Source organism: Miniopterus natalensis, chromosome 2 (genome assembly GCF_054644295.1).
Source record: "Miniopterus natalensis isolate mMinNat1 chromosome 2, mMinNat1.hap1, whole genome shotgun sequence".
NCBI lineage: Eukaryota > Metazoa > Chordata > Mammalia > Chiroptera > Miniopteridae > Miniopterus > Miniopterus natalensis.
In genome coordinates, this window is record NC_142082.1 from 37,054,605 (window position 1) to 37,073,320 (window position 18,716).

The following is an 18,716-nucleotide window of genomic DNA, read 5'->3' on the forward strand; positions in this document are numbered from 1 at the left end:
GTTAGGGAATTTTTTGTCATAGCTTGCTATTAGGTGATCCCTGAGGGGGACCTTTCGCAAAATTCCTAGGAAATCTCAAGTTGATGTCTAAGTGGGTAAGTGGGATGTGGGGAGGGAGGATTTTCGCCCTTGCTTGGGAATGATTGCCTTGCCTGTGGGTAGTCTTATTGATGTACTTGAATTAGAAAATTCTGACCATAAATACTAATGTATATTGTGGATAACTGAAAAAAGAACTGTACTGAAAATAATTATCTCCTCCTGGTTCAGTTCCTTAGGGTGAAAATCAAAGTGATGTAAGGATTTAGATAACTGAAGATTGGGTGTCATGTGGGTGCCAAAGAATTCGTTTTTAATGAATGTAGGGGTAGCCACTTAGGGTTTGAACTGTTAGATGAAGAATCTTGAGATGTGTAGGTGTTCACTCTCTCTGCTGAACTGTTCACACCTGAGGAAGACTTTTTGCCTGATCTACATCTTGATCAGGCTAACATTAACTAGACAGGAAAAGAGGCTATTTAACTGGGCTACTGCTGGATTCTTTAGCAAACATGCTAACATATCCAGCTTAAAACACACCCACACTAACACCTCAAAATCCTGTTCATGACACCGGATTTTCCCCAGCCCTATCTTTCTAATCTTCAGAGTCAAATTTCCTGAAAGTTACACATAAGTTTTCACTTCCTTGTTCCTATTTATTCTTCTATCTCTCCCATTTGGCTTTCATTTTTACCTCTCCCATCAAACTGCTAATGTCATCAAAGAATTTAATATTTCAGCAATTAGTAGGAGCTCTTTCATCTTCACCTAACTTCCTGAGTCTCAGTAACATTTAGCACTTGGCCACTCCCTCCATAGTAAACCACTTTTTTCTTTCATTTTCTGATCTCTCCCTCTCTCTCTCTCTCTCTTCTCTCTTCTCTCTTCTCTCTCTCTCTCTCTCACACACACACACACACACACACACACACACACACTCACTATATAAAATTTTTTACGGTTCAGTTCTGGTTCTTTTTTGCCTACCCTATACTTTTCCCTGGTCATTCAATCCACATATCATTCAGTCCAGGATCTAAATCCTACCTACGAGCTCAAGGCTACCAGATTTATGTATCCTGCTCAGTTTTTCCTTTATGCTCAGGTCTTTTCACCTAATTGCTCACCAGGCCTTTCAACTTGGATGTCTGACAAGTGTCTCAAATTTCACATGTTCAAACATTGATCTTTCCCACAGAATGTTTCTCCACCTCAGGAAATGCTACATGGACATCACCATCTATGCAGTAACTCTCCTTAAGATGAAAATTATGCCTGACCCCACTTTCCCTTGTGAAATTTCCTGGTCCAACTCACGAATACGTCAAAGCAACCTTGCTTCTAAAATATATCTTGTATTTGTCCGTGTGTCCATCTCTACTGCTATTTCTCAAGTTGTGATCACTGTTACCTCTAGGCTCTCAGCTGTGCAATAACAGCCTAACTGGTCTTCCCACTTCCTTTCTTGTCTTCCACTTAGTCCATTCTCCGCTCTGCTGGCAGAGTAAACCTTTCCAAATATAGGTCAGTTCACGTCTCTGCTGGAAATGATTCATTGCCTTTGCATTGCTTTTAGGATAAAGGCCACCTATGGCCCAGTCTCTGACTATCTCCCCAGCTCGTCTTGTACCCCACTCCCCTTGGAATCACGAGCCAGACAGGTTAGTCTTTCATTTCTTTGAACTAAACACATCACACCTTTGTCCTACTTTTGGGATTCCAGCAACCTGTCCCTTCTGACTGGAATAATCTTCACCCTATTCTTTTCATCTTCCAGGTCTAAAGGTACATGTCACTTCTTTAGAAAACTGTTCAATTGTTCCTTTACCTACCTCCATATGCTGTTTAAATCAGTTTTCTATTTTAAATCTTACTGAACTCTTTACTTTTTCATTCAAAGTACTCCTAAAAATGATTAATTATATATTTAGATGAACACTTATTGAATATCCATCTGTCTTCTCTACCATACCCTCTGGGAGAGCAGGGCTTATTTATGTCTGTCTAGGTCTAAGGGACACATAGTAGATGGCCAACTGGTTGAATGAATGTTCTCAGCCATTAGTGAAAGTGTGTTGGGAGCAACCTGTCCCTAAAATTTACTTAAAGTACCCAGTTTGTGAATGACTTCATTTTAAAGTCAACCATGGCCGGATTCAAAGTCATCCCTATAAAAACTTCTTGTTATTCTTTTGTATTCCAGTAGAGAGGGGCTTTCTTAGAGCGCTTTCCTGTGTTGTGCCTGTGAATGTCACCGGGCTGCAAACCATCAGCTGCAGCTCCTGCAGCCATTCTGGGCTAGGTGGACATCTCACAGTGGCTTCAAGTTCAGGATACGGCTGAAATGCTCAGCCAAATTAATTTGATGAACCCCGGCCTCCACGTGGCCTAAAAGTGACATGAATATTGGAAACACGTAGCTTTTGCTATGTATGGTTGTCTTACTTAATGCCAGATTCTGGTCCCGATCTCGCTTTCAAGCGCCATCTCCGCCTCTTCATTCCACTCTGTTCTCCCCCCCCCCAGTCCCTTGTGTACTTTACACGAGAGCTACAGTGGACCGCTTGCTATTCCTCAATACACTCCTCCCAACCCATGCTGTTCCCCTCTACCAGGGATGCTCTTCCCTCACTTAGTAAAATCTTCCTTATAAAGTGCTAAGCAAAGTTCCCTTCTGTGGAAAGTCTTTCTCTCTCCGCGTCCTTTGTCAATCGGACACAGCACCTGCCCTTCTCTCCTTCGCTCTCAAGTCGCTTTGCTCATGTTCTAACGGAGCCCTTAATGCTTTCCCTAATATTTGGGTTTTGCTTCGTTCTGAACAATTTTGTATTCCCATTACTGGCTCTGGAACCCAGAGCATATTATGTGGGTTCAAGGACTGCTTACCGAATTGAATGGGATACATAAATTTTGCCGTGGTTTTATATAGATATAGTTTCCACTAAACACTGACAAATCTTTCACGAAGATATATGATAACCTTACGTAACGTTATGGTTCTGATCACTAGGCAACATTTGTGCTAGTGCTTTTCCCTGTGCTACTTATTCCATATTTCCAACATAATGAAATAAATCAAGGAGGGAGTCAGTGGGTCTTCTTTGTTCTTATTGGCTGAAGCATTTCACTAAGGCAGTAATTCTTATCAACAAAGCCTCAAATGTTTTCTGCTTCAGTTACACAAATATTTCAACTTTAGAATCTACGAGTCAGAATTATCTGGATAATTCCATTAATTACATATTCCATTTTGCAGCATAGACACGGCCTCAGTTTTTCCATCTGCAAAATGCAAATAATTATGCCTGCCACTGGCAGAACTGTCTTGAAGAATAACATGAGAATGTCTCTAAGAACACTTACAGTATCTCCGAATAAACCTGTCAGAGAAATGCCAAGAACTATTATGCTGCTATTTTTGTAAGTGTGTGTGGTTTTTGCCACTTTCCTAACATAGCAAAGAAAAAGTATAACTGCTAGGTTAAAATAATCTTTATCAAAAAAGGAAAAAATAAAAAGAGGAAAACTCCCACCCACTGCAAATGTGCTAGGGCATCAACCAGGGTGATAATTTTATATTAGTGGTTTGGGAGAAGAATCCCATATTTTGCATAATATTTTATGTTAATATCTCCACAGCCTGAAGGCAGAATTTCTAAAATCCAAATTCCCATTGTGTCAATGGGAGAATTTAATAGCACATCAAAAGCTTCACTATGAATGACCTGTCAATAAAGGGTAATCTCCAGAACATAAAATGCTTTTTGTTTCATATTTATGACAATTGTTAAAGTATTTATTGAAAAATCAAAATCTGTCCATTTAAAAACAATGGGCCCACCATCTACTAAGTTACAAAAAAATTTTTGAACACCATTACTTAATTTGCAGTTTTAAAACAACAATGATTAACAATGAATGGTTATTATCATTATCATTTTAAAATTAGGCTGAAAATGTGATTTGTGAGAAAGAAAGCCTAAAATAAAAGCTAGAGCCAAAATAAACACTGAAACTTATGTTATGGATTTAAGTGTGGTAAAGACTATGCTAATTCCTTTTTAAAAAAATTATTTTCTCTTTCATGATTTAAGAGAAACGTGTGAAAACTTCTCAGAAGTTGAAATACCATTTCAGAGCATGAGACCCATGTTTGTTCACTATGATATTTATATCATGTTATAGATGGAAACACTTGTAATTCACAGAATTAAGTGGGCTAGTACCCATTTTTGGCTTCAAAAGTCCACTCAATTTAGGGTTGCTGGACACACTTGAACAGTTCTTAAAGAATCCAGCAGAGGGTGGAAGTGCACAACCATAGCAGCCAGTTCAGCCTATTGGTACTCAACACAATGCATTTCAACATTAATCAAGTCATTGCATAAGGGGATGATATTCGTTCTTGCTTTGTAAGTCTTCAAATGGTTTCCAGGTGAATCATTTTAAAACGAGGATTCTTTGAGTAATTTAGCAAATCAATCATTATTGGATTGAAGTGTTAAATATGAATTAAAACATATTTAAAACAACAATGATTACCAATGAATGATGATTATCATTATCATTTTAAAATTAGAAGCCTTCAGTCTTTTGCATGGCTTAGCTCCAGGATTTCATAGACATTCCCAGGAAATAGTAGTGGCATTATCACCCAGTCTTCAGAAATAGATTTGTCCTTTTATGTTTTTCCCCTCAGTACATTCCCCCCTAATTTTTTTCTCCTAAAATATCTAGTGACTAGGTCTATAAAAAAAGACACTTGTAGAAATCACACAGGACCTCGAGGTAAGTTTACCTTCCAGTAAGTATTTTACAAACATGGTATAGCAATGGATTACATGTACAAATACAGCTGTGCTATAACTGCACTGAAAGGGCACTAATCAAGGTTGTAACAGAACAAATGGAAAGCCCTAATAAGCACTGACTTAGAGACTGACTCTACAGGTCTACGAGCATTTTTAAAGAGCAGAGCAGAACTAAAATAAGAAAACTAAATACTAAGAACCATTTTACTTGTAATTTGTATTTTTACTATAATATATTGAACAGGTTAATAATTAATTTCCAAGTGTATATTTTATACAAAGAATACCATAGAAATATTTATCCAACTCCCTCCTATGTTAACTCTTGATATGCTATGAGATTTAAGGGAATGGATAATAAAGCTGAAAAGTCCAACCATGTGGATTAAGATCAGCAAATTCTTTTTGATAAAATTGTTATTCATCCATATTTACCTTTAAGTTACTATCATATAATGAAAATTTTTACTTTGAAACTAAGAACACAATGGACAGTCTTCTCGCTAAGGCCTAAGTCACTCTCTGGTTCTTTTTTTTTTTTACACTTGAGAAAATATTATGAAAATATTATTCCTGCTTCTGCTTCTAATACAGACTAAAGGTCAAAACCACAGTCAACTTATGGTGACTCCTTGCGCTTGTGTATGGTGTATGTAAGTCTGTGGCCACAGGAGTGGGGTAAGAAATGGAGGAGGGTTGGCATATATTGCACTTCTGTTTCTTCACTTTTGTTTGATGTTTTATACCAAGCTCTAAGGGAGGATTCTGTAGCCTCAACACATGGAGACCCAGGGAGTGTCATGTCGTGTAAATTGGATTGGTCATAGGAAAACTAGGCTCTAGGTCTTTTCTCATTAGTTGTGCCACTTTGGGAAGTCGCTTCACATTTGGGAGGGGGGAGCCTCAGTTTTCTCATCTGTAAAACAATCAACTGGATGGGAGGTCACTAAGAATCCTTTAAACTTCAAGATTCTGTGATTAATATATTCATCTTTTAACGGAATGACAGAGTTAATGCACCTTAGCATCTAATATTATCAGGCATTGGCTTAGGAACCAAGGATAGGAGCTCTCTATATTTGTAAAGTTGGTGGAAGTTGAGAAGAATGGTGAAGAGATAGAATGGATGTAAAAATATGAGTAGAGGATTGCTTTAATTTGAATAGCCTCATTTTTTTAGTGCTCTGAATAGGAATAGAAAAGAAAAGGTTAGTATTTACAGGAATTGCTTTTTTTAGGTCATTCAGGGTTAATGACAAATTTCAGTTGTCACACATAAAAGGTCTTATTTACATAAACAGTTTTACACAGCATGTGTAAATACAAGAAACCGAAAGCCTAACTGCTATTTACTTCTCACGGGCTTAATCTGCCACTTAACTGTATAAAATACTTGGTTTTAGAAACCTAGCCGTCTTTAGCTATCATTCCAAGCAAAGTAAATATATCTAGATAGCTAAACAATGCTGAGTTTCAGGCTGTATTTACTTTACCTTTAAAAGCAAACTAGATGCCACCAAACAGCTTAAAGGAATGAGAAGGAAGCACATGACCGAAGGGCACACGGACACAGGCTTCGGAGCTGTCGGGGCACATACCTGTGGGGATGAACGCCGTGTGCTGCTGCAGCTGGGCGCTGGTCAGGGCCTGCTGGTAGTGCAACACGCTGGGGTTGAAGACCGTGCTGGCACCGTTGCTTTTTTCAAGTGCTTGTCTCTTTGGTAAAGGGTGAAGAGCACCGGGTGGGAAGGCCTAGGAGTGAAGAACCGGGGAAGACATGTATAACTCCAAGTAGACCGTCAGTGTCCACAGAGATCATCAGCTACAACGTTCTTTTAAACAAGGACAGCTAAGGAGATGCCTGTGCCATGCACCTTAATTTAAACAGCGGCAATGTCGAATGAGTGAGAATTCGTTATTGGGAGCGAAAGCATGATTTCTGTAACCCAGGACAGTAGCATCTCGACTAAGGAAGAGGAAAACTATCGAGCAACAACAACAAAACAGTGGCTTCGGCTTTTCAAATGAGTTAAACTACTCTAAGGAGGGAAAGAAGCATTTGTGTTATTATTAATACTTATTGTTTCCTTTAGCTAAATGACAATTTCTTGAATTTAAATATTAATAAGAATTACAATGAGCATTTTCTGAGCCAAGGAATTTAAATTTGCTTCACTCTTTTGGAAAAGGTTTTAAAATTTGTTAGGATTAATTTCTCTTACGTATTACATATGAAAATGAGATGGCTAAACACCTTATTGAATTTTTCATTAATTAACAATAATGATTTTTTGCAACCAATAATTTACAAGTAATACAAATCTCAGATGGTTCTCTGAAATGCTACATGCAAAGCGAAAGGTGAAAGGTCAAAGTACCAGGTCTACAGATGCTTCGAGAGGTCGCTTCATTGCTTTGGCAGTCGACTGAGTCTTTTAATAACAGGCAGCGAGCACATGATGGCAGTGGGCCAATGGGATTCAAGCGAATTAACATACAGGTAAACAGCAAGCAGAGGTGCATCATGGGAACGGCATTGCATTGTGGATAGGTGAGAAGGAAAAAAATATTCTGAATGCAATATACAACGTACAAAACACTAGGCATGCACAACAACAAAAATGTTCTCTAAAGAAATGAATATTACACCTTAAATTAGTATTGAAGCAAAAATGCATCTACTATACCTTAGTTAAAAGCATATAAGAGAGTAAAATATAGATGTTTGAAATTCAGGAAAGTTAATCAAAACAGCAGCTTGCATACACACCATAAGCATCTTTTATATTGCTTCAGAAAAAAAAATGCAAAACTTTCAAGGGCCACAGGATTGAAGAACTTCTGATAAGTTAGTTTTCAAATATACAGTAATCAATGTGCTAAGGCCCTAAGATCCAAGTCAAAGAAAGGTAATATCTTAAATTGTATAAAAGTAATGTTTAATGATGATTGAGGCCAACAAAATGAAGTGGTGAACTGAAACAAAAACATTCAGACAAAAAATATTCAAACACAAGATTATTTAGGCAAAACCGTTTGGGTTTGGGTCTTAATTTTTTGTCTGAATCATGTGGATACTTGTCTCAGTTCTTCTCTTCACTCTGCTAGCGTGGATTTGGCCATGTGGACTACGGTTCCAGATTTAACAAGTTTTGAATCTGAACAGTAAGCTTCTCAAATGTCTCACTTTTATTCCATCACACGGTTTCTAATGACTAACTTATCATCCATTCTCGGTTCTCCGCTGCATTTGAAATCAGACTTCAGTTTATCTCAAATAACTTACCGATTACACTAATAAAATACCCTTTAAGAGGTATTTAGTGTCCTCAGGTGTCAAAATAACTTATATTTAATAATTCTATTTGTCCTTTTAGCTACAATTAGCGACCAACCCAGTTAACGAGGTGTGGAACTCTTGGCTAGAACAAATACAATAGCTAAAAATAACAAACAGCTAAAAAAACAGCAAAGTACTGCTTGAAATAATAGAAGTAAAATAATATCTTTAACTTATAACCATACTTTTGGGCAGATAGTTTCATTTAAATGGCTGAAATAATAACAAATATTGATTGATTTAGACCACAATGAAAAAAATTTTCTATTCCTTGATAATAGTAAAAAAAAAATCTAAAAAATTTATGATGAAATTCTGTGAAAATAAATAAGTTTGAAAGAATAGCTCCAATGCAAATTAAAAAATGAAATACCCCTTTTTAATGTTTAGCACAATAGGTAAATCCCTAAGGTTTGCATAATAAATATAAACGTCATATTCTAAAGTTCTGAATTAGAACTATGGCATTTGAAGTAAAATGGAATAGCACTAAACCCTCAAAATGGGAAACAGTAAATGATATTTTCCTTGGAAAATAAATGGCTGTTTATCATCATTTGGTGATTTGGGCTTAAAAAGTATAGAAATGATAGGAAATTATTTCCTAGAAGAGCTATGGGGTGGGGAAAGGATGAGAAAAAGCGTGGGAAGGGCTACAGGTTAGAGGAGATTCAGACTGGCCAATGGGGAAAATGTTTCAGATGGAAGTCTTGATAGAGGCCATCAGATATTATGAAATCATTGTTCTAAAAGTAGAATTGTGAATATTTCTATAAACCAACAGTAAGAAAGCTTCTTTATACTGGATATTCTTTCCTCAAATGTAAGTTCTTCACTATGTAATTTCTATGACATCACTTTTATTTAAAACCTTTTATTCAGGTGTAGTTTTATATTGCTAGATAATGCCTTTTCTTTAGCTCAAATTAGTATGTGCTAACTACATAAGGTTACAGAGCCTGTTCTCATAGAGTGAACTGAGAACATTAACTGGATGGTTAAATTCAAAATCATTTTGACCTCAATTCTTCCCTTCACTGTTTCAGTCCTTGGGAGTTACAAAACACATCCACTGTTGGGTTGAACTTTTCTGACATGCCAACTAGAAGAGTGATTATGTCTCCAAAGGTTTGTTTTTATGAACAAAATTTTGATTCAACAAAGGATCATTTAATGAAGTCAAGTAGAAAAGGAAATATTAAATATTTCTCCCTAGGATAACCACCTGGGAGGTTAATGTTTTCTTTTTTCTGATCATAGCTTTCTGAAACTTAATTTTCATAGAAATTATAATAATCTAGGAATGTAAAGAAACTCAGAGCTTGACAATGATAGCATCTCCTTTTCTGCCATTCTATATTGTAGGTTATCTTTACTAGATGCAAATAGCTTGTCTTTTGAAAGAAACACTAAGGTTTGGGAGGATTGAGCATACATATTAGTATCTCACACACCTCATAATTTGAGGCATATGAGTAGACTGTATTAAGCAATCTCTATGGATAAATAATCATGTTATAATACAGTGGTGTAGTACACAGGCATTCTGATTTAGAGGATATTATTTGACTGATGCTATTTACTAATATTGAAAGATCTTCAGGCTTGGACTAGACTTTAGAGGACATCCTTCCCAGCGCATTTTTGGAGCTTCCTTAGTCACCTAGGCAGAGAAAGAGGTTCTCTTTAATTGAGCTCCTACTATGTGCCGGACACTTGGCATTCATTCTTGCTGGCCTTACCAATATTTATCCTCTGCCCCTTCTGGGCCTCCTCCAGCTTGTGTACATGCAGCCAGGTCTTTCCTTTTCTGGATCAAGAAACCATCCAACTGCAGGTGGAGGCAAGCAAACTAAGGCCTGTGCCAAGCGTTACACGGAAAGACCAAATCTGAGGAGTCAGGAAACCCTTACAACAATAATCAGAGCTGCGGCTTCAATGTGGAATAAAAGGATGTGAATAAGCAAGAAGGAATTCAAAGTTCCTGTACATGTTTTACAAAATAGGGCTCCTTGTGTAGCCCTGTTTGTGTGTGTGTGAAGAAAGACTGCTTGCTTGAAGATCAGATACCCTTTGTGTTCCCAAAGAGAAGCTCTGCCTGGCTTATATTCACATTTAAAAAATTCTGGTGAAGACGATGCTCATGTTTTAAGAGGTATCGTAAAAAAATAATAATAATAAAATAAGGCTCTAATGGAAATAAAATCTCTTTCTCTGGAATCAAAGCTTTAAATTCATTCTCAGGATCCAATTAATCAAAAGAAGGGGAAATCCATGGACAGTTATAAAAATTACACTGCAGAAATTCTTTGTGTTCAGATATGAAACCCAAGTGAATGGAATATTAATATATTCTGATTGCAATCATTACTCCATTTGTTCTTTCAAATAAGGAAGTAAAATAATATCAGTGTACTGAGTAATCTTGCTTCTAGAGTGAGAATACTTTGACTTTATCCAAGTGTACCCAGGCTTGTTTCAAATGAGCCTCTCACTTCACTAAAAAGACACGACGGATTCAGTAATTTTCATGTCATTATCAGAAAGAAGCTGGCTTTTGTTCTAAAACTACATTCCTTTGGGTTGTCTTTGATGATGCTGGAAGATTCCCTGAAATATTAGAACTCCAAATCTGGGCACAGTGTAACAATCCAGGAAACTGTGGTAACTAAATATATTGACATCCACTGCAATAACCTGTATGCGTCTTGATGAGTATGCTGTGAGGATGCACAAAAAGGTAAATAGGAGAGTGCAGTCTTGATTTAAAAACAACAGGCTGCAGGATGACCTGTATGTGTAAATGGCCATTTCTTCTCTTATCCCTATCAAGCCAGGTCATCTACCATTTACATATAGTAGGTACATTGTTCCTTTAAAAATGTAAGGCATGCAAAGCCATGGTCAGCATTGTATGGAGAAACTGGTCTTAGAGAATGGAGCTGATATGCCCTGAGAAGCAGAAAAGAGAAAATGGAGAGATACCTACTTGTTTCCAAGTGTTTGGATCCAGGAAATCCTGAGCCCTATTTTACCTCTACTCTCTTTGGAGGATACTACATGATCTGGTAAAGTCCACCTTTTTCATTTAAGCAACTTTGGTTGGGTTTTTGTCTCTTGCAACTAGAGTCCTGACTAATCTTGGGCATATCTTTGATACCTAGTGATGATTTTTAATACTAGTTCAACGGAAAAATGTCTTCTTTGTGCCAATAATCAACATACCAGTTAGGATAAATTGGGGCTGGCTTAAAAAATCATTACAATGAAAAATAATTTACTTCTCATAGGATGAGATCTTCACTAAGTAGATGGTAAGATGGAGTCCACGCTGGAGAAATAAAATATTTCATTTGCTCTCTAAAAATATTCCTTTTTCATCAGCATTAAGTAACCAATTTACTCTCATCTCCTCTCAGTACCCTATTCCCAATTATAATCAGTTTTGAAAACCACTTTTTTACTAGAAAAAAAAAAAAGGCAGAATTTCTCTGATGTTGGATGCACACATCCGTAGATACAGAAAAATTCACACATTCAGAAAAATCAGTTTTGTCCAGTGACACAAAAATGAAAAGGACATGAGGTAAGAGCACTAAATGAACAGGGCTCCTGAGAAGAAGCAGAGACGAAGGACCCCATGTTCAAGAATCTTGGGACTAGCCTCAGATGGGAAAGGTCTCTATAACCACACATGCCACACTAAGAGGCGACCACGCAGGCAGGCTCTGTGCCTTCATCTGTGCGCCCCGGATGCTTATCACGGGGCCAGGCCTTTACAAACATCTGAGGAAAGAATGTCGAATAGCATAGACCTGTTTGCATAATGGCTACCCTTGCGTTTCAGTCAATAATGTACGAGGTGGCAGGTGCTAGGTAGACATTGTGTTTTAAGCTTCACCTATAATCTTAAAAGCCATATCTATCTTTCCCAAGGGAGAACTGACCACTGAGTCTTTCACGCCCCACTGGACCCCATTATGCATTTCCATCCCTGAGGAGCGTTACTGCTCCCACATACTAAACTTGATGCTCCTCGAGGGCAGGGAAACCTCCTTATTGTCTGTTCTACCCAGCAGCATGGTAGGTCTCATTAAGTGTGGAATGCGCAGTGCTTAGCACGTATTCAAACTGACTTCTGGTAAGCCAGAGATCTCACTTTAAAACAAATTTATTAGAAAGTTCTACAACCTTGTCCGGTGGTTCTCAAACGTTGCTCCACATGGGAATCAGCTTCCAAAAGGGCCAGTGCCCAGGCCCCATCCAGGCCAGCTAAGTAAACAACTTTGGGGTAAGGACTGATGTCTGGATCTTTCAAGACCCCTAGCAGTTGTAGGTGCTCCTCCAATGTAATGTGCATACAACACACCGGGGAGATTTACCATTTGAATTCTGACCTCAAAGGTCTGGGGTGGGGCCTGGGAGTCTGGGGCTGTGACAGACCCTCAGGTGCTGCTGCTGAAGCTGCCGCTTGTCTCTGAGGGACAGCACAGTGACTCAGGTTACAGGCCGTTTTTAAAAAAATAAATTAATTTTTAAGCGCCAGCCAGTACAGCTCCAGTTGCATCTGTCTCATGACTTGATGTCCTGCATCAGATCTCACTGAGGGAGGGAAAGTGTGGAGCATCTTCCTCGAGGTCACGAGTGGAAGGGAGGGAAACACCAGGGCCAGGGGAGAGTCGGTCACTGACTTGTCACCTGTCGCTAAGCCTCTCTGCTCAGGGGCTGCCTACTGCTCAGTTTTCCGCTCCCTTGAACTCGAGTGCCACCTTCCCGTTCACGACTGGGCCCCGCGCCGCCCTGAGCGGGCCCGCGGGTCACAGCAGCGCCCTCGGTCCCCTGGCCTGAGGGATTTACTTATTGTGCCGAAGGAGGGAGGGCGGGGAAACGAAACAAAAGGGGGCGAACACCAGCGGGACGTAGGCAGCGGAGCAGCAGGACCAGCAGCCTTCCCCGTTCCCGACCCGCGGCGAGCGCCCGGGCCCAGCCCGCAGCCCGGGGCGCGGGGAGGTGGCGGCGGGCGCGCCCCACTTACCATGACTGTGGCCGCGGCCGCGGCCGCCTGGGCCGCCACCGCCGCTTGGTTGGCTTGGTGCTGCGCAGCTTTGATTTTGGCCTGCAAGTGTGCAGGAGGGTGAAAATATTTGCATTTCTCCCTCATGCAACGCCCCTTTATGTAATCCATACAAACGGTTACGGTGTTGTCGTTGGTGTCGATCATGGTGCTGTCCGCGGGGTGCGCAAAGCGGCAGTCAGTCTCTCCGCGGGCGCAGTTTCCTCGCTGGAACTCCCTGCACACCTGGGACACACGGGGACAAGAGCGGCGATGCGAGGGCGGCCTCTCGGCGCGAGCCGGCCCGTTAGGCTTGCTCCTGTTAATAACTGAATTGATTCTTTGTCTTTCTGTGAATGGTGGCTTTTGTGCCATTTACCAGAAAAAATTGATTATCAGGAACGCAAGTAACCAGAATCCGTAATAAACACTATTTGGGGTCTTGCTTTGCCCTCTTTTCTAGGTTGAGACTCGACATTGAGAAAATAAGTCAAAATCTGCAGTTTAGCTAAAATAACAAAGGAAAATCAACAAGGCCTCCAGTGCCTCTGGGATATATACATATTATATATATAATAATTTGGAGATTATATATATAATTTGGATATATATATATGTATATGCAAATCTCTTACTCTGACAACTCTGGGATGCTACAGGTTTTTTGCATGGAGGGGCACTGTCACCATGGTTTACGCCACCAGGTCATAGCAGTACAACTCCAAAAAGAATAGGGGGGAATGACGACCTTGTCCCTCCTCCCTGAGGATGGGAAATGGGGGTGGGGTGAATCTGAATACTCCTGTTTGCCCCAGGTCTCCCCTGCTCTACAAAGATAACATAATAAATTGGAAGAATGATGATATCTAAGGCACCAACACTTCCATTTAAGGTCACCATATTAGTATTTTGGAAGCACAGAAAAACAATAAACATTTTTTAAAGATAAAAAAGAGAAGTGTGTAAAGAGGTAAAGGGAAAGAAATAAAGAAAAGTAGAATAGAGTTTGAAGTGTTGGAGTGTTGTTGTTTCTTTTTTATTCCTTAATTTTTAGTTATTCTGAAATCTCAAGTAACTAGAATGCTCCATGCTCTGAGACTTCAAACTGTGTATACATTTGTTGGGGACACCCTGTATTTAAGTGGTGGTTCACCTCTTGATAATCAGTGGTGGTATATGAAGGGTCAACTGACATGACAGTCAAGCCTTGTGAAAGTCAATCGTACTTGGGAAGTACAGCTTCACTAACCAGTGGCCAGGCGAATTTGAAGAGTAAATAGATAAATCACAAAATTGTTAATTGTTTCTCCTTACTTTGAATATTAGCCAACATTCCATCTTTAGTTTATGAAATGTACACAGTAAGAATTACTAAGATGTTCCCACAGACTCTGAGTAAACCTTCCACTATAAATGGAATGACTTCAGCCTGAGACTGCATCAGAGGTAGAGACCAGTCATTAAGCATTTACCAAGGGTCTCTGTGTGTAGCCAACTTCATTCCTGGTTTGAAAGCTGCTCTGCTTGTCATTGTGAATCATTTCTCCATATATCTTTGTCCACCAGTCCTGTTGGGAAGAACAATTTGTTCCCAACTCGACCGATTTAATCTGTTTTCTAAACCACACAGTCATGTACTGAACACTAAAGCTCCATGGGTCCAGCAGGTGGAGCCCAAAACACTTTTCTAGTCCCATGAAAGGTCTGTCTGTTCAACATTCACATGGATAGGCTTGATTAAAACAGTAGCAATTAGAGTTTATAGTATTTTCATGTTGAGATACATATACTTTGGATTGAAAGTGATATTAGGCAGCAACATTTTATTGCCCTCAAGATTTACTGGGTAAATATTTAAACAAATGTACATTTGAAAGAACATTCTTGAAGGATCCAACAGAAAGCTCAGTGTACATCCTAACCATACATATATCACCTACCAACTTTAATTTGTAGTGGATTAAAGCAGCTCTTTGAAAAACCTATTAAAATCTTTACACACCCATATAAAATGCTCTATTAAATATCGTAGGATATAGTAGTTAAGATAAATGGATGAATCTTCTAACTCTGATTAAAGAGAAATTGTACCCAGTAAAGTGGATGGGTTGGCTTGATTCATGACTTAAGAATTATGTTTTATAAATATATGTACTTGTTTTCTTGACTTTTATAGAACACTTTAAGTTAAAGAAACTATCTCAATCAAATTTTCCCAGCTTCCAATTCCCTGTTTACCATCAACACTACTAGGGCTGATATTCTGGGACACTGTAGTACAGTCATACTAGTTCTTAAAATACTGAAATATGATCATACCAACTGGTCAACAGTCATAATCTTACTTACTCCCACCCTTGTCCATGAGTGTCCCCATTGCCCTGGCTTCTGGGCTTCTGACTTGCCCCTTCAGAGACCTATCCAGAATCCAGCAAAGGTTAATGCCTGGCCCAGCTGGAGGCCTTCAGGAGCCATTGCTACGTTTCCCATCGTGATTGATTCAGCGTTCCATTGGTTGGTAATATTTTGCAGCTGACTTTTGGTGTGTTAAACTTACTCTTTTCCCACAGATTAATTTCCTTTATACTTGGCCTTAAATTCAAAACAAAGAATCATGAATGCATGGTTTTTAGATGAATGTGTGTATACTATCCTACAAGCATTCACTCACATAGAAGTACACTTCTACCACAAATGCATTTCAAACCACAAATAAAATCGAAGTACCTCCAGTTTGTCAGTCCTGAGAAGTTTCTGAGTTGTAGTTGAGCCCGGGACAGTGACGGGTGGACTTCCGGGAACAATCACAGGTGTGGTGGGTAGAATTTCCGTCGGCACTAACCCGACTCCGGGGGTTACAGGTGCTAAGTAAGGAGCAAAGCTAATCGCCGTATTTGTCCCTATGGCGGGACCTACAGGAAAAGTGGGCTGTTAAAGAAAGATAACACACGATATAGATATCTTTAGAATAAAACTTTAAAAAAATCACCAGCAAGTGTCACTTAAGCAAAATTTATTAATTATATACAAGACTCTGCGTTAACTGCATAAGTCAATTTTGAACTATAAAAGCTCATTAAACTTCCCTGTTTAGTTTTTGCTTAATAAAAATTAAACCCATATAAGTCCTCTCTTCTCCAAATCATTCAAAACATGGGAGAACATAATAGAAACTTAATTATAGGGTACAGGCTAAATTTTATTTCTATAAGAGTGTCCTCAAGAAATTAATATCCACTCTAATTGCTCATCATTGCAAACTGTTAAATGTTATAATACTAAATAAAACCTGTGGAATACTGATTCATAGTCTATGCTTCCTCCTGCATGTCTCTCAAAGGGAGAAGAATAAAGGAAAACTTTGCTTATAGCTTGGCCAAGTTTCTACATATTCAAAAAGTGGGTATTACTCGGGATTTTATTTTTCTCAGACTTACCAGTATGTTTCCATATTCACTAGCATGTATATTTCCAAAATTCATCTGCAGTTTTAATATAGACCTGCTATTTCCTCCTCTAGCTCAAGTATGCCTTGAACTAACCTTTCCTTCTTGAAAGATTGGATGGAAAAGCTTGAACTTGTCAAGTGGCCAATTTTTCAATTGGCTGTTGAAAGTTGCTTTGGTTTCCTAGGTCACAAAATCAACGCTCCAGTGACAAAGGCATACAATAGAGCTTATTAAACTTCTCTATCACTGTAATCTTTGTCCAGGGAGAAAAAGAAGTATGCTGGGGGCTGATGGGATGATTATTTTTTAAAGTTCCACCTAAAAATATGCCTTTCAGAAAGAAAATAATGTACATTTACGAGAACAAGAAACTTTGCTTCACTTTTTAAAGAACCAATGTTAAAAATTAAAGATTTTTCTTAGACTAAATTTCACACTGAATTGGACCTGAATGGTTTTTGTTGGTTTGTTTGTTTTTCAGTTATTGGATGGCTTTAATCTATTTATTTTTAGCACCAGTTTTCAGATATTTGCAATGATACATTAATGCGATTTTCTAATGTGGAACTGTGGTGTTGGCCATGTCATGGTACGTCTATTTATACATTGTGGGTAACATTCTTGCTGTCTATTTATGGCTCTGAATGAGTTGTTGAACATATGGGAAAAATAACAATCTATGTTTATTAAACAAATTTTTTTGTTGACAGCAATAACTGAAAAATATCTCTTACATATGATCATGTTAGAAAACAGTGAATTATTGACAGTTTGTGCAGGGGGTTCTTGGAGAGGTTGAAAGTCTTCACTGAGTGGCTGGGGGCTGAAGGAGGTGATTCCAATGGTCTGAGAGGGCCGCTGCTATAGCACTCCCAAGAGCAGCTCTTAGATCTTTATGGCTCAGCCATAAAATTCACTTTGGGAGAATGCTGCAACATGAGGTCTCAACATGGGAAATAGCTGGCAGTTAGGATTTTTTTCTTCCTAGACTTTCTATGAAATTTTATATGTGTATGTTTTCCATTTTCAACCCATTTGAGTCATAATTATAGAAAGTTGTGGTTTTCAGTAACTATAGCTTTTATAATTTAGTACTATTGAAACAAAGCCAAGTGATTTAAATGGCATCAGGGCTATATAATGTTATGATTAAAAAAGTCAATCCTGAAAGGTCATAAATCACAACAGATCAGTGATTCAAAGAACCAGCTATATCAGAAATGCCCAGGGGGATTTCATAAATAGAGATATCAGAAATTCTGACTCAATAGGTCTAGGCAGGGGCCTTGAAATTTGCATTAAAAAATTTACTACATGATCTGTTTTGTGGCCCAGTTCAGGGACCACTGTCATAGACGAGGAGGGAAAATAAGTATTGAAAAACCTTGTACTAAATGTATCATTTAACCCAGAGACTATTTATCAAAGTAAACATGTAGAGTAAAGAGTCTTCCCCCACACTTCCATTTTTGACTTTCTATGGAAGCAAATCCCCAACTCTCTCTCCTGTGGATCATGTGAAGCCAGGGTCAGCATGGTGACACAAATACAGGGTACACCTTGACTGTATAGGATATCAGAACCTCAAAACTCATTCCCCAAAACCTTTTTTGGATATCAACAAATCTATTGTAATTAGCTAAATTTTGCTTTCTCATATATGTTACTTGTTCATCTAATTTAATGATCTAAAGTTTTAGTTTGTTTATTGATGATTGCTGGAACATAGTTCATAGAGAGCATTGCTTAAAAGTAAAAGCACAAATTTGGATTAAGAGAGATCTGAATTAAAATTCAGAGTTCTGCCACTTATTAATTTTTATCCTGGGTAGGAAATTAACTTCTCTGAGATTCCTCATCTGTAGAGGGAAAGTAAAACTACTTAGCTTAAAGAGTCAGGCTGAACAAGGTGTTATTTCTCTCCCAGTTTCCATGGTCAAACTCAGTAAATAGAAGCTATCATTAGTAGTATAAAAATTAGTATTAACAAAATTTTTTCTGCAAAATTACTCATTGATTCT

General features: G+C 38.5%; 1 protein-coding gene across 5 annotated transcripts in view; it reads right to left on the bottom strand.

Annotated features, from left to right (window-relative positions):
- The window catches only part of MBNL2 (muscleblind like splicing regulator 2), a 147,453-nt gene that overhangs the window by 26,633 nt on the left and 102,104 nt on the right, over window positions 1-18,716 (bottom strand). For all 5 annotated transcript variants that reach the window (XM_087814267.1, XM_087814266.1, XM_087814263.1 and 2 more), the window contains 4 exons: window positions 15,974-16,174; window positions 13,229-13,492; window positions 7,232-7,285; window positions 6,452-6,605 (listed from right to left, as the gene is read on the bottom strand). In XM_087814267.1, coding sequence (XP_087670393.1) covers window positions 6,452-6,605; window positions 7,232-7,285; window positions 13,229-13,492; window positions 15,974-16,174 — 673 coding nt within the window. The remainder of the gene's footprint in view (window positions 1-6,451; window positions 6,606-7,231; window positions 7,286-13,228; window positions 13,493-15,973; window positions 16,175-18,716) is intronic.